The sequence below is a fragment of the Lampris incognitus genome, chromosome 5 (genome assembly GCF_029633865.1).
Source record: "Lampris incognitus isolate fLamInc1 chromosome 5, fLamInc1.hap2, whole genome shotgun sequence".
Classification (NCBI taxonomy): domain Eukaryota; kingdom Metazoa; phylum Chordata; class Actinopteri; order Lampriformes; family Lampridae; genus Lampris; species Lampris incognitus.
Window position 1 is genome coordinate 37,359,816 of NC_079215.1, and position 15,791 is coordinate 37,375,606.

Below are 15,791 nucleotides of genomic sequence, written 5' to 3' on the forward strand. Positions count from 1 at the left end.
TAAACTGTTCACACCCAGCCCCGTTTGAGTGAACCCCACGGAGAGCAAGGAGCCTCTCTGAAAACACGCCACTATGAGGGTGAACCCCGTCCTCACCTGATCCTGCGAACAAGACCCCGGCGCAGAAAAAATGAAGAGCCAGTCCTAAAGACGGAAAATGGAAGGGACATTTCTGGTTTTAGCTGCTGCGCTTTTGGCTAAAACTGTTTGTCACTGTAGCGACGTTGATTCATTTGTCCTCCCGTTCACTAGCTGCGTCCGGAGCCGTGGGAAAGAGGGATTATACAGGGGGGCAATAGATGTCACAGAGTCCGGTGCCCGGTGTATGTATTGGAACGAGGTGGCCGGTTTTCAGGAGCGTTACCCGGATAAAGGGATAGGAGACCACAATCAGTGCCGCAATCCGGACGGCAGGATCCGACCCTGGTGCTTTTTCCGAAACAGCAGAGGCAGGGTGGACTGGGGGTACTGCGACTGCAAACAAGGTAGGCACTGCATTGCCAACTATGGCTAAATCAAGTACTCTCTGACGTTGTGTATTTGTGCGCGTTTATGTTTATTAACGCCATTGTAGGACTCGGATGTGCTCAGATAGTCAAAAAGTAGTTCAGACTTGCAGACTTTGTCCCACAGGTGTGAGTTGTGTATGTAGATGGCAAGTCCAAGCACATTTGTGCCACAATCCGTTCAAAGGTATTTGCCTATTGTGTGTTTAACAGGTTCGTTGCATGTGTATGAGAACATGTCAGTTCTAAGGTTAAGAAGATAGAATATGGTTGACTAATACGATAACTTACATGCATCCATCCAGTGATGTAACGGGAAACAAAAAGGTGGGTATACTATGATCTTCAGTCAGTTGTCTTCATTAGGCAACCAAGTGCCATTAAAGGCAATATTTTCAGAAAAAAACATTATTTCATGTATTTTCCCGCTTGACATACACTATTTATTGTAACTTACATCTGTTTACTATTTACATGAATTTATGTAATGAAGATTTGTCAGCCTCACAAAAATGGTTAAATAAAAGTTTGCAAATAAAATAGTGGGTAAATTGTATTTACGTGTGTTTACCCTCCACTACACCACTACATACATCACCCCAAGGCTCCTAAATTGAATAAAGTGTGCTCTGCTCCTGCCATGGGGTGATAAAGAGAGCGGAGAGAGGGATGAAAGGAATGGTGTATGTGGTTTCCACTTGGCTCAGAACAGCTCGCCCGTGGTATTTTTAGCATTGGTGTGGGCACACACAATCGGGATTAACTGGCTTCTTAAGGTGTTTTAAACACACGATGGATAAATTATTTCAGACATCTGCGTAATTACACTCTGAGGTGGGTGTGTTATTAAAACCTTCTCCCCTAGTGAGTCCACGTGTGCGTGCGTGTGTGTGCGTGTGTGCAGGTATGTCTAGGTTTATTTGTCTATGTTGAAGAAAGCACTATCAGTCATTCTCTCCGGATCAAATGCAGATATGCTGACTACAGTGGTGCTTGAAAGTTTGTGAACCCTTTAGAATTTTCTATATTTATGCAGAAATATGACCTAAAACATCATCAGATTTTCACACAAGTCGTAAAAGTAGATAAAGAGAACCCAATTAAACAAATGAGACAAAAATATTACACTTGGTCATTTATTTATTGAGGAAAATTATCCAATATTACATATGTGTGAGTAGCAAAAGTATGTGAACCTCTAGGCTTGGCAGTTAATTTGCAGGTGAAATTAGAGTCAGGTGTTTTCAATCAATGAATGGGATGACAATCCGGCATGAGTAGGCGCCCTGTTTTATTCAAAGAACAGGGATCTGTCAAAGTCTGATCTTCACAACACATGTTTGTGGAAGTGTATCAGGGCAAGAACAAAGGAGATTTCAGAAAAAACGTTGATGCTCATCAGGCTGGAAAAGGTTACAAAACCATCGCTATAAAGAGTTTAGACTCCACCAATCCATAGTCAGACAGACTGTGTACAAGTGGAGGAAATTCAAGACCATTGTTACGCTCCCCAGGGGTGGTCGACCATCAAAGATCACTCCAAGAGCAAGGCGTGTAATAGTCGGCCAGGTCACAAAGACACCCAGGGTAACTTCTAAGCAACTAAAGGCCTCTCTCACGTTGGCTAATGTTATTGTTCATGAGTCCACCATCAGGAGAACACTGAACAACAGTGGTGTGCATGGCAGGGTTTCAAGGAGAAAGCCACTGCTCCAAAAAGAACATTGTTGCCCATCTGCAGTTTGCTAAAGTTCATGTGGACAAGCCAGAAGGCTATTGGACAAATGTTTTGGGGATGGATGAGACCAAAATAGAACTTGTAAATGAGAAGTGTTATGTTGATAGGAAAACACTGCATTCCAGCATAAGAACCTTATCCCATCTGTGAAACGTGGTGGTAATATCATGGTTTCGGCCCATTTTGCTGCATCTGGGCCAGGACAGCTTGCCATCATTGATGGAACTATTAATTCTGAATTATACTAATGAATTCTTAAGGAAAATCTCAGGACATCTGTCCGTGAACTGAATCTCAAGAGAATGTGGGTCATGCAGCAAGACAACGACCCTAAGCACAAAAGTTGTTCTACCAAAGAATGGTTAAAGAAGAATAAAGTTAATGTTTTGGAATGGCCAAGTCAAAGTCCTGACCTTAATCCAATCGAAATGTTGTGGAAGGACCTGAAGCGAGCAGTTCATGTGAGGAAATCCACCAACATCCCAGAGTTGAAGCTGTTCTGTTCGGAGGAATGGGCTAAAATTCCTCCAAGCCGATGTGCAGGACTGATCAACAGTTACCAGAAACGTGTAGTTGCAGTTATTGCTGCACAAGGGGGGAGGGGGTCACACCAGATACTGAAAGTAAAAGTTCACATACTTTTGCCACACAGATATGTAATATTGGATCATTTTCCTCAATAAATAAATGACCGAGTATGATATGTTTGTCTCATTTGTTTAATTGGGTTCTCTTTATCTACTCTTAGGACTTGTGTAAAAACTGATGATGGTTTAGATCATATTTATGCAGAAATATAGAACATTCTAAAAGGTTCACAAACTTTCAAGCACCACTGTACATTAAGAGGTGTGTGTTTGTGCACCTGTTTGTTTGTATGCCTTTGTGTGGGGGTTCTACCATCTTGGCAGTGTCAGATGCCCTTATGAGCCAAAGAGCTTTATCACTGTCCTGTGAGGCCACTGGATGGAGAAAGAATTTATGTCTCCACCATAAGATTTCAAATAAAAAGCTCAAAGCGACCAGGTTACTCCTGTGATATAGCTCCCTAAGGTAACACACATGGTAGCTAGGCTATCTCTCGCAGGCACACAGATTTCAGTCATTCCTTTACCCTGTTGACATCTTCATAAATGCATTCTTCAGTAAAACGTGTACGTGTGTGTGTGTTTTCTTTACAATAGTAGTCAAGATTTCCATCCGTCTGCTTCTCTACCTACACCCTTTTGTCTCTCTGACTACTGCTTTCTCATTTTTAACTCTTCCCTCTCTTCTGCCTTACTTCTTAATAACCCCCCCCCCTTCTCCTGCTGGCTGTCTCTGGTTCACTTTCTCCATTTTTCATGTGGTTATAATATACAGAACTTTGGTCTATCAGTCTTCTATACTTTCCAATCTCTCTCTTTCAAAAGGTTAGATTATTGTACATCTATGACTCCAGAAGATTCCACCCCCATCTTCATCTCTTTCCAGGCTCAGTGCGTCTTCAGGGAGGCCGGACTAAGCTGGACGGTAGGGTGGAAGTCTATTTGGGGGGAATTTGGGGGTCTATGTGCAGCAATGACTGGGGAGATGAAGATGCTACAGTGGTGTGCAGACAGCTGGCCAACAGGTGAGAGACCACGTACACACACACACAAACACACACCCACGCACACACACACACATGCATGCATGCATTCGTGAATACACCCACAAACTTATAAATTCATAGAGATGTGAAAACGCACAGACACACATACAAACAGTATATATATATATATATATATATATATATATACATAGATGCATACATAAACTCAAAGAGATGCAAATACAATTTTCTTTCCTCTCTTCAGTTTGTTTGCCCTGCTGTCTCAAGTCCTCTCTTCCTCCCCCCTTTCATCACAAAAAGCCATTGTCGTCTACTTTAGTGTGACCCTCACATTCCCCACCCCTAACTCCCCAGAGGTATTCAAATACCTTCAGCGCTCAGCTATTTACCTCTCTCTCTCTTTCTCTCTTTCTCTCTCTCTCTACACACACACACACACATACACACACACACACACACACACCAAACAATCTTGACCTGGAGATGACGTTATGCCAGCAGAGGCATGGATTCCCTGGATCCCTCGGGTAATGGAGGGCTAGCGATAGATCTCACGGGAAGATGGTGCTTCTCAGCTGGTGTGCAGTCAACAGAGGAAGCCAGTGATTTCCTTTGAGGACGGAAACGTTGTGCATGCTGTGACACTGCATGCTGACATGGACACACTTGCCCACATACACATTTAAACAAAAGTCAGCAAACGTGCACAGTGAAGAAGAAAGAGAGGGCAGATGTTCACCACTTGTACCTTTGCATGGCGGTATTGAATTTCAAATTGCAAAGTTATTTGACACCTATTGGCTGGGAAACCCTGACCACATCAGCCCCAGAAAGGGAGATTATTGACATATGTGCGCATTTCTTTTTTCTTTTTTTTCTTTTGGATTTTTATCCCCTTTTCTCCCCAATTGTACTTGGCCAATTACCCCAGTCTTCCGAGCTGTCCCGGTCACTGCTCCGCCCCCTCTGCCAATCCGGGGAGGGCTGCAGACTACCACATGCCTCCTCCGATACATGTGGAGTCCCCAGCCGCTTATTTTCACCTGACAATCAGGAGTTTCACCAGGGGGACATAGCGCGTGGGAGGATCACGCTATTCCCCCCAGTTACCCATCCCCCTGAACAGGCACCCTGACCGAGCAGAGGAGGCGCTAGTTCAGCGACCAGGACACATACCCACATCCGGCTTCCCATCTGCAGACACAGCCAGTTGTGTCTGTAGGGACGCCCGACCAAGCTGGAGGCAACATGGGGATTTGAACCAGAGATCCCCATGTTGGTAGGCAACAAAATAGGCCGCTACACTACCCGGACGCCCATGTGCATTTCATTTTAAGCTCTACTGTCATAGATCTGTCTCAGTAAGTATACAAACAGATGTGAGATGCACCTTTAAGGGCGCTTCTGCTCTCATAGAGTAATGTAAGCTGTCTGCTTACACAGCAACCTTGTGACTCACTGGTCTTAACTGAGTAAGCTGCATTTCTGTCCATCACTCTCCCTCTACCAGGTCTTCAGGTCGTGCACGTGTGTACCCTGTGTCTCGTCAAGGCATGTCCAAGTTTCACTGGAGGGCAGTCCACTGCAAGGGGGATGAGTCAGAGCTGCTGCTGTGCCCCAGGACTACCTGGAATGGAGGGGCTTGTCCCCTGGCTGCAGCCGTCACCTGTACTCAGCAGCCAGGTAGGCCTGCCTCATTAGACACTACAGTGTACATGTCTTATGTGTGGCTGGTGGCGGAGGGTTTGTATATGAGCATAAAGGGACGTGAACCATGGATGAAGTGCTATATAAATGTAATCCATTATTATTATTAATTACATTGCATTCATAAATAATGGATAAAGTAATGGGAAAAGAGTTACAAACAGTTTCTTCATGGTAGCTGACTTTCTGCTTGACGACTTTCTCTTGATGTCGGCTTTTTCTTTCCTGAACTTACTGAGCATTTGTGGTGGTATGGGCCAATTAGGTATACTTTTAGATACACTAGATACATCTGTATGGATTAGTCACAGACTTTCTGTTTATTTGTGTGTGTGTGTGTGTATGTATGTGTGTGTGTGTGTGTGTGTGTGTGTGTGTGCGTGTGCGTGTGTGTGTGAGATGCAGCAGTAGTGGCACTCCCTCTACGGCTGGTGGGAGGGCAGTCAAGGTCAGAGGGCAGAGTTGAGGTCTTCCACGGAGGGCAGTGGGGTTCTGTATGTGATGACCAGTGGGACGACAGTGACGCAGAGGTGGTCTGCAGACAGCTGGGGCTAAGGTGATGGTCACATACCTGGTAACATACCAGCACATGCACATGTTTTTTTTTTCTTTACTTGTGAGGACCCTCATTGACTATAGTCATTTCCCAGCCCCTGACTTTAATCTTAACCATCTGAACTATGTGCCTAACCTTGACCCTTACCCTAGCATTAACCTAATCCTCATTCTAACCTTTATGGTAACCCAAGTCCCAACCCCAAAATAGCCCCTTGAAGAAGTGAGGACGGGCCAAAATGTCCTCATTTTAGAAAAATTTACTCACTTTTTGTCTTTAAAAATTGGTCCTCACAAATATAGCTGAACCAGAATATATATACACACACACTCACTGATAAACACACATTAGTGTTCATATTAATTCTGACCAATGATTAGCATAGAAGCAAAACATTTTGTGAATAAGAGAAAAAAAGCGAGAAAAAGAGAAAGCGTGACATGACGGAAAGTTAATAGAAGACAAATCTGTGATGAATCGATGTGGGTGTCCAGCCCCCACCTCTCTCTCTCTCTTTCTCTCTCTCTCTCTCTCTCTCTCTCTCTCTCTCTCTCTCTCTCTCTCTCTCTCTCTCTCTCTCTCAAAGTATGTGAAGTATTCTTTCCATACGGAAACACCGAGAGGGAAGAGTGAGCAGTAAAGAACATCTGGGGGGTCATCCAGTGAATCAGGCTCATTGTCTCTGGATGGACTATAGTGCCACAGAGCTATGCATAACATCACACCCTCTGTAGACAATCGTGTGCGTGTGTGTGTGTGCAGGGCTCACATAGAGGGACAGTTTTTCTTTTGTCAAAAACTTTGGCAGTTTCATTCATGTTTCATTGCATTTCTAACATTCCACATTTGAAACTCTGAGGCCAAGATTTTCCATCATACAGCTAACAAATGTCGCACACAAGTTTTTTTTAAAAAAAATTTATTTAAACTAACTACCACACTCAATTTTGGTCACATGAATAAGCCATGTCCCCTTTTCTTTCTCCAATGTTGTTTTGGTAGTGGGGTTGCAAGGGCTTGGGGCCAGGCTTATTTTGGCGAGGGCTCAGGCCATGTGTGGCTGGATGAGGTGCGGTGCACAGGTAATGAGCTTTCTCTGGAGCAATGTCCTAAAAACAGCTGGGGAGAGCACAACTGTCTGCACTCCGAAGACGCAGGGGTGTCCTGCAACCCACTCACAGGTAAGCACACACACATCTGGTGTCTGGTTATCAGCCGACTAGACCTCTCAGATCATCTGGAAAAAGAATTTTAATTGTTCCAAGAGTAAAATGATTGCTTTTAGTCACTATTCTCCCAGACTGTGACACAACCCGTCAGATGAACTGAGGTGTACCCCTAATCTCACCATAGTAGGGTCAAAAATGTCATCTTCTATCGGCTTTCTTTAGTTATTACAAAACCTGTGTGTGCGTGTGTGTGTGTGTGTGTGTGTTTGTAAGTGTCTGGGTGCATGTGCATATGTGGTTGTGCACTTTGTTGTTGTCTGTGTGTACTTGTGTGCTTGGACAGGTGGGGAGATGATTAATGGGAAGTTAAATGTTTTTGCACATTTGCACGTATATATATGTGTGTGTGTGTGTGTGTGTGTGTGTGTGTGTGTGTGTGTGTGTGTGTGTGTGTGTATGCATATATGTATATGTATGTATGTATGTATGTAGTATGTATGTATATATGTGTGTGTGTGTATATATATTTATATACTATATACACAAACCCCAATTCCAGTGAAGTTGGGACGTTGTGTAAAACGTGAATAAAAACAGAATACAATGATTTGCAAATCCTTTTCGACCTATATTCTATTAAATACACTACAACGACAAGATATTTAATATTCAAACTGGTAAACTTTATTTTTTTTTGCAAATATTCACTCATTTTGAATTTGATGCCTGCAACAAGTTCCAAAGAAGCTGGGACAGGGGCAACAAAAGACTGGGAAAGTTGAGGAATGCTCAAAAAACACCTGTTTTGAACATTCCACAGGTGAACAGGTTAATTGGAAACAGATGAGTGTCATGATTGGGTATAAAAGGAGCATCCCCGAAAGGCTCAGTCATTCACAAGCAAGGATGGGCGAGGTTCACCACTTTGTGAACAGCTGCATGAGTAAATAGTCCAACAGTTTAAGAACAATGTTTCTCAACGTACAGTTGCAAGGAATTTAGGGATTTCATCATCTAAAGTCCATAATATCATCACAAGATTCAGAGAATCCAGAGAAATCTCTGCATGTAAGCGGCAAGGCCGAAAACCAACATTGAATGTCCATGACCTTCGACCCCTCAGGCGGCACCATTAAAAACCGACATCATTCTGTAAAGGATATTACCACGTGGGCTCAGGAACACTTCGGAAAACCATTGTCAGTTAACACAGTTCGTCGCTACATCTACAAGTGCAAGTTAAAACTCTCCCATGCAAAGCGAAAGTCATATATCAACAACACCCACAAACGCCGCCGGCTTCTCTGGCCCGAGCTCATCTGAGATGGACTGACGCAAAGTGGAAAAGTGTGCTCTGGTCTGACGAGTCCACATTTCAAATTGTTTTTGGAAATCATGGATGTCATGTCCTCCGGGCTAAAGAGGAAAAGGACCATCCAGATTGTTATCAGCGCAAAGTTCAAAAGCCAGCATCTGTGATGGTATGGGGACGTGTTAGTGCCCATGGCATGGGTAACTTGCACATCCATGAAGGCACCATTAATGCTGAAAGGTACATACAGATTTTGGAGCAACATATGCTGCCATCCAAACGGCGTCTTTTTCAGGGACGTCCCTGCTTATTTTAGCAAGACAATACCAAGCCACATTCTGCACGTGTTACAACAGCGTGGCTTCGAAGTAAAAGCGTGCGGGTACTAGACTGGCCTGCCTGCAGTCCAGACCTGTCTCCCATTGAAAATGTGTGGCGCATTATGTAGCGCAAAATACGACAACAGAGACCCCGGACTGTTGAGCAACTGAAGTCGTACATCAAGCAAGAATGGGAAATAATTCCACCTACAAAGCTTCAACAATTAGTGTCCTCAGTTTCCAAACGCTTATTGAGTGTTGTTAAAAGGAAAGGTGATGTAACACAGTGGTGAACATGCCCCTGTCCCAGCTTTTTTGGAACGTGTTGCAGGCATCAAATTCAAGATGAGTGAATATTTGCAAGAAAACAATGAAGTTTATCAGTTTGAACATTAAATATCTTGTCTTTTTAGTGTATTCAATTGAATATAGGTCGAAAAGGATTTACAAATCATTGTATTCTGTTTTTATTTACATTTTACATAATGTCCCAACTTCATTGGACTTGGGGTTTGTATATAGCGAGAGAGAGAGAGCGTTTTTTTTCCCCCAAACCCATCAATGGTGTTGTTATACGTAAGTGCTCAACTAATGAGGAGAGGAATATCAATACAGATGCAGGAAAAAAATCATCAGAATCATCAGCTGTCAATAAATTTTATTGACAGCTGATGATTGCTTATGGCATGAAACAGGCTTGTACTTTATTTGACTCACTGGCTTATTTTGCTCCTTATTTGTTGAGCACTTCCCCTACCATTGAGTGTTTCTTTTAACAAAGTTATATACACATACATAGTTATATACACTCACCGGCCACTTTATTAGGCACACCTGTCCAACTGCTCGTTAACGCAAATTTCTAATCAGCCAATCACATGGCACCAACTCAATGCATTTAGGCATGCAGCCATGGTCAAGACGATCTGCTGCAGTTCAAACCGAGCATCAGAATGGGGAAGAAAAGTGATTTAAGTGACTTTGAACGTGGCATAGTTGTTGGTGCCAGACGGGCTGGTTTGAGTATTTCAGAAACTGCTGATCTACTGGGATTTTCACGCACAACAATCTCTAGGGTTTACAGAGAATGGTCCGAAAAAGAGAAAATATCCAGTGAGCGGCAGTTCTGTGAGCGAAAATGCCTTGTTGATGCCAGAGGTCAGAGGAGAATGGCCAGACTGGTTCGAGCTGATAGAAAGGCAACATTAACTCAAATAACCACTCATTACCATCGAGGTATGCAGAAGAGCATCTCTGAACGCACAACACGTCGAACCTTGAGGCAGATGGGCTACAGCAGCAGAAGACCACACCGGGTGCCACTCCTGTCAGCTATGAACAGGAAACTGAGGCTACAATTCGCACAGGCTCACCAAAATTGGACAATAGAAGATTGGAAAAACGTTGCCTGGTCTGATGAGTCTCGATTTCTGCTGCGACATTCGGATGGTAGGGTCAGAATTTGGCATCAACAACATGAAAGCATGGATCCAACCTGCCTTGTATCAACGGTTCAGGCTGGTGGTGGTGGTGTAATGGTGTGGGGGATATTTTCTTGGCACACTTTGGGCCCCTTAGTACCAATTGAGCATCGTGTCAACGCCACAGCCTACCTGAGTATTGTTGCTGACCATGTCCATCCCTTTATGACCACAGTGTTCCCATCTTCTGATGGCTACTTCCAGCAGGATAACGCGCCATGTCATAAAGCTCGAATCATCTCAGACTGGTTTCTTGAACATGACAATGAGTTCACTGTACTCAAATGGCCTCCACAGTCACCAGATCTCAATCCAATAGAGCACCTTTGGGATGTGGTGGACCGGGAGAGTCGCATCATGGATGTGCAGCCGACAAATCTGCAGCAACTGCGTGATGCTATCATGTCAATATGGACCAAACTCTCTGAGGAATGTTTCCAGGACCTTGTTGAATCTATGCCACGAAGGATTAAGGCAGTTCTGAAGGCAAAAGGGGGTCCAACCCGGTACTAGCAAGGTGTACCTAATAAAGTGGCCAGTGAGTGTATATATACACACACACATACATACATACACACACATGTGTTTGTGTGTGTATGTATGTGTGTGTGTGTGTAGAGCAGGATAAGTGGTTTGAATAATGGAATGGAAATGGAATATATATTATGAAGTGCATAGTGCATTATATCTACTTTTTTTTTAAATGTACTATATAAATAACACAGACTTAACCTGATGTTTCAGCAACACAATCACATAAATACACAGATTTACCTCTAGTTGTAGGGGCAATTAAATGTGCACATTGTCACATGAATATCAGCTAGCTAGTACAAAGAGTGTAGTTTCTCTCTCACTCTCTCTCTCTCTCTCTCTCTCTCTCTGTCGCTCTTCTTAGATGGTACAGTCAGGTTGGCGGGGGGTGTAGGGAGCTATGAGGGTCGTTTAGAGGTCTTCTACCATGATCAGTGGGGGACAGTGTGCGATGATAGTTGGACGGACTCCAACACACAAGTTGTGTGCCGGCAACTTGGCTACAGGTAATGCAGAGCAAGAAAAACAAATATTCAGAAACAAGCACATTGTCACACATTATTTGCGTATGAGTTAAGAATTGTAAGTATGTATGTCCATTTGTATTTGGCTCTTCAACTGTCAACACTTACCCTTATTCTTCAGGTCAGGTGAGACTCTGGTTTCAGAGGGGCTAGACATCACCCCACTCCCACGGTTCGGTGTGGGCTCAGGTCCCATCCTATTGGACGACGTGAGCTGCACAGGGAAAGAGCCTAGCTTATCTCTCTGCAACAGGGGAGAATGGCTCCGGCACGACTGTACGCACCATGAAGACATCAATATTGCCTGCAGCCCCCACCGCACTGGACAGGGTCTCCTCTCCAGTGAGTCAGAGAGCATCTGGGTGTAAATGTGTGGAAACAACAATATGTATTACATTGACACGCTCTTAGGAAAAGGATATACTATTGCACCTTTTGTTAATGCACACGCTCCCCTTTTTTTCTGACAGTACTGACAGGTCAGGGAAGTTCCTATTAAGGTTGAAGATATTGTGTGTGTGTGTGTGTGTGTGTGTGTGTGTGTGTGTGTGTGTGTGTGTGTGTGCATGTGCATAAAGTAAGGCTCAGACATGTACTGCTTCAAGGGTGGGTTGTTATAGCAGCAACCCTAGAAGTGTGCTTGCTGTCCATGTGTTTGTGCAGGGGTGTTTGGTGATGGGGGGGTTAGACCGCAGACACCTGCACATGCACAGATACACACCAGAAGCTTAAAAAGTTTGCCACGGTCCAATGCTCTCTGTGCTAGGAATAGTAATGAAAAAGACACAAAACCTCCTAAGCCTTTAGCCTGAAAAGAGCTGCTCCAGCTGTTTTTGCCACAGAGGATGCATAGGCAAACAGTTAAAAAAAACTCTGTGAGAAAAGCAATGAGCAATAAGAATAGCCAGTTCTTCTTCCAGTAGTCACGATCAGGTAATACAACTGAAATTAGATTCATGTCTGTCTACAAATCTGGGACAAACTCAACCTGCAGTCAATCAGATCTGATTTCTCTCGGCAAATGAAAGCCAATGATCCCAGAGAGACAGATAAGAGGTGAGTGATGTAATTCATGCTAGCTTTAACAGACACAGCTGCCAACCATCTTCTCCTGCATTAATAACTATACAGCCAGTAAAAGAAAAAAAAACCTATTGCTGAAGCATGCCTCAACAAACCACTCTTTCTCAGCGTCGTTAAAGTCCCAAGCACTGGGCTCGACGCCATGCCACAACAGAACAAAAGATCACTTCAGCAGTAAAACTGCACCAGTTACCTATGATGAGATTCACAGGGAAGAGTTCTGGTGGGTGGGGGCTGGTAAGAGGGCTGGTAACACTATTGGATTGGATAGGACTCAGCAGTGGATTCACAACCCATCTTACCTATTAAATATAAATTCAATACCCTCAACTTCCTTTATTTCCTGTGCTGAAAAGAATGACCTGAGCACAATGCATGAGTGTCTATAAGAATATCACCTTTGAAAAAGATAAGTCATATAAGAGAATCACGAAAAAGGATGTCATGGTTTTTAATCTTGACAAACGGATAATGACTTGAGGATGTGGAAGAGTAGGACTCCCCTGCCACTTCGTCAAGGGAGCTCATAAGCTAGAATGAAATAGCTATGTCATTAGATGACTTGGGTTTGCTTGTCTGGCTGACCGACTCTCACCTTATACCCTCTACGTGTGTGTGTGTGTGTGTATCTCTCCATTGGATGGATTGCAGGGAGACTATTTTACATTGCTTTTAGAAAAGCAGATAAACCACAGTGCGTTCAAGCTTTCTCTCTCTCTCTTTCTCTCTGTCTCTCTCTCTCTCGCTGTCTGTCTGTCTCTGTCTCTCCCTCTCTCAATAACATCCTCTCTGTTTGCAGACAGGGTACCTGTGAGAGACCTCCAGTTGGAGGGGTTTGAGAGTAGGGGTGTGTAATTGTATCTCTGTGTTCTGTGTGTTTGATAAGCGGGAGAAATTTGTGTTTGTGTTTCCACACAAGGGAACTACAGTAGCTATTTCCTGAAGGGCAAACATGAAATAAACTTTCCCACATTCAAATACCCCTCCTCCCTGTACATCCCCTCTTGTTCCATGCTCATGTCAATTACATACCCAAACAAACAAACAGTGAATTCAGGTCAAACCACAACAGCAAGCAGGTAAAAAAAAAAAAAAAAAAAAAAAAAACAGAAACAAAACAAAACACGAGTTTTTGATTAAAATGACAGAAGGTATTTGGGAAATGTGAGCTACAAGCATCACGTAGCAGTTTGCCCATACGTAGCTGCTGTAATTGTTCAAAATGAGACTTTTTAAAGATATCTGTTGTTTTTGGATACTCACAAACGTCACAATGTCCACCCCATGGTGGTAGACGAAGAATAAAAAACAAAAACAAACAAACAAAAAAATGCACGCTGCTTTATTTTACTACTAACCTTTTCCCCAAAGTCTGTTTCATGTGGCCGACGTGAGGAATGTCATGACCTGAGAAAACCATTGTAAAGCCTTCCGCACGGCTTCTCAATTTAATTCTAAATCGTTTAAAATGTGTCCTACACGTTAGATAAAAAGCCTGTCCACCACCAAGACGTGAAATACGTCACTTCCCGTGCGCGAGCAAAAGATTTAACGGGAAAGCACGAGATGCGCTCAGTAATCAACAATGGGCAGTTTTTTTAATTTTTTTATTTTTCAGGGGGCTTGGAAGGAAGTTTTCAACACACATCAATAAAAGGTAATGTTTTGCCATAAAAACATCCCCTCAAGCAGCGTTAAATGTTTTTGTTGGTTTAAGTTAAAGCAAGTTCAAATTCATCAGCATGTGAAAATACTCAATAAGGGCCAGCAGAGAAAATTAACATATGGAAAATATATTAGTTAACCAGAGAATGGCGTGTGTGTGTGTGCGCGCGCGTGCGAGACCAACAGTGATGGATTGTTCAAACTTAACTTTCAGACTGATTTAATTAGCAGTCTCTGTATTGAATAGCAGCACAGGCAGAGGAAAGGAAAAAAGAGAAGGGCAGTGAGAAGCAGATGATGAAGATGAATGATCATCCGATGAGTGACAGGAGTGAAAGTGTTTCCCCTGCAGGGAGTCTCACACACACACACACACACACACACACACACACACACACACACACACACACACACACACACACACACACACACACACACAAAGACCCTGAGTTGGTGATCTGGTTATGTGTATGAGAAGAGACAGGTGGTTGAGCTACTTCCTTTTCGTGAAACACGAACGCACATGCGCTGCATGCTATATGGTGTTGCCTGAAATATTAAGTGTATTTGTGCTTGTGTGTGCGTGTGTGTGTGTGTGTGTGTGTGTGTGTGTGTGTGTGTTAGCAGGCAGTGGGCATACAAATAAACACAGTTCCATAAATGTGCCAGTTCTCTTTCATCTAAAATATTCGTTTTTTTTTTTTTTTGTCAAAAATAATTTCTGTGTGCTTGTGTGTCCCAGGTATGCGATTGAGGCTGGTGGGAGGGGAGAACCCCAAGGAGGGCCGGGTAGAGATCTATCTTTCAGGTCAGTGGGGCACGGTGTGTGATGATGGCTGGACTGATCGTGATGCTGAGGTGGTGTGTCGACAGCTTGGATACAGGTTCGTGTTTATTTGTGTGTGCTTACAAATTGTATTTGTTTGTAGGTGAGGACACCGTAAGTCATCACCGCTGTTTTTTACCCTGACACATTATCCATAACCCCGACCATACCATACTCTCCCTCATGGATCCATGGTATCATTCATATTTGGTCTCGGTCAGGATTTTAAAGGAGAAATGTAAGCAACACTGTTGGTGGAGAGAAGACTCAGTGATGACATTACAATGTGATGACTCTATACTTTACACTCACTCTGAGTGACTCCAGATTGCCTACTCTGTTAAGGAGGTCTGTCAGCACTTTGTTTTTGGCATCTCTCCAACCTGTGTACTTTTTCTTTCCTCTGTTTCCAGTTTACACCTCATCACAACTTTATTGAATCCCTTGACACCAGGAACTGCAACACACTAAGCACCAAGCTATGCACATATTTATACTGAGCTTTGCACATATCTGTGTGCATAGCTTGGTGTGCTGTATTCTTTCACACTGGAAATCAAAATTTTGACAAAGATGATAGCATTTTTTTCAATCACCTAAAAAAAAAATCAGTGCATATATATATATATATATATATATATATATATATATATATATATATATATATATATTTGGAAACTATCCCCAGTGTTTTCTGTAAATGTGCAACATGAGTCCTTGGCATGCTGCCAGCCCTTTTTCATTACCAGTATTTAATGCGGCTCTTCTCAGAGCCA

The 15,791-nt window shown here is 43.2% G+C and overlaps 1 protein-coding gene across 1 annotated transcript in view; it reads left to right on the forward strand.

Moving 5' to 3' along the window:
- The first annotated feature begins 157 nt into the window (after positions 1-157).
- Positions 158-15,791, forward strand: part of prss12 (serine protease 12) — a 36,880-nt gene continuing 21,246 nt past the window's right edge. The window contains exons 1-8 of the mRNA XM_056280499.1: positions 158-485; positions 3,718-3,856; positions 5,349-5,521; positions 5,951-6,101; positions 7,104-7,282; positions 11,282-11,423; positions 11,563-11,783; positions 14,932-15,073. Coding sequence (XP_056136474.1) covers positions 158-485; positions 3,718-3,856; positions 5,349-5,521; positions 5,951-6,101; positions 7,104-7,282; positions 11,282-11,423; positions 11,563-11,783; positions 14,932-15,073 — 1,475 coding nt within the window. The remainder of the gene's footprint in view (positions 486-3,717; positions 3,857-5,348; positions 5,522-5,950; positions 6,102-7,103; positions 7,283-11,281; positions 11,424-11,562; positions 11,784-14,931; positions 15,074-15,791) is intronic.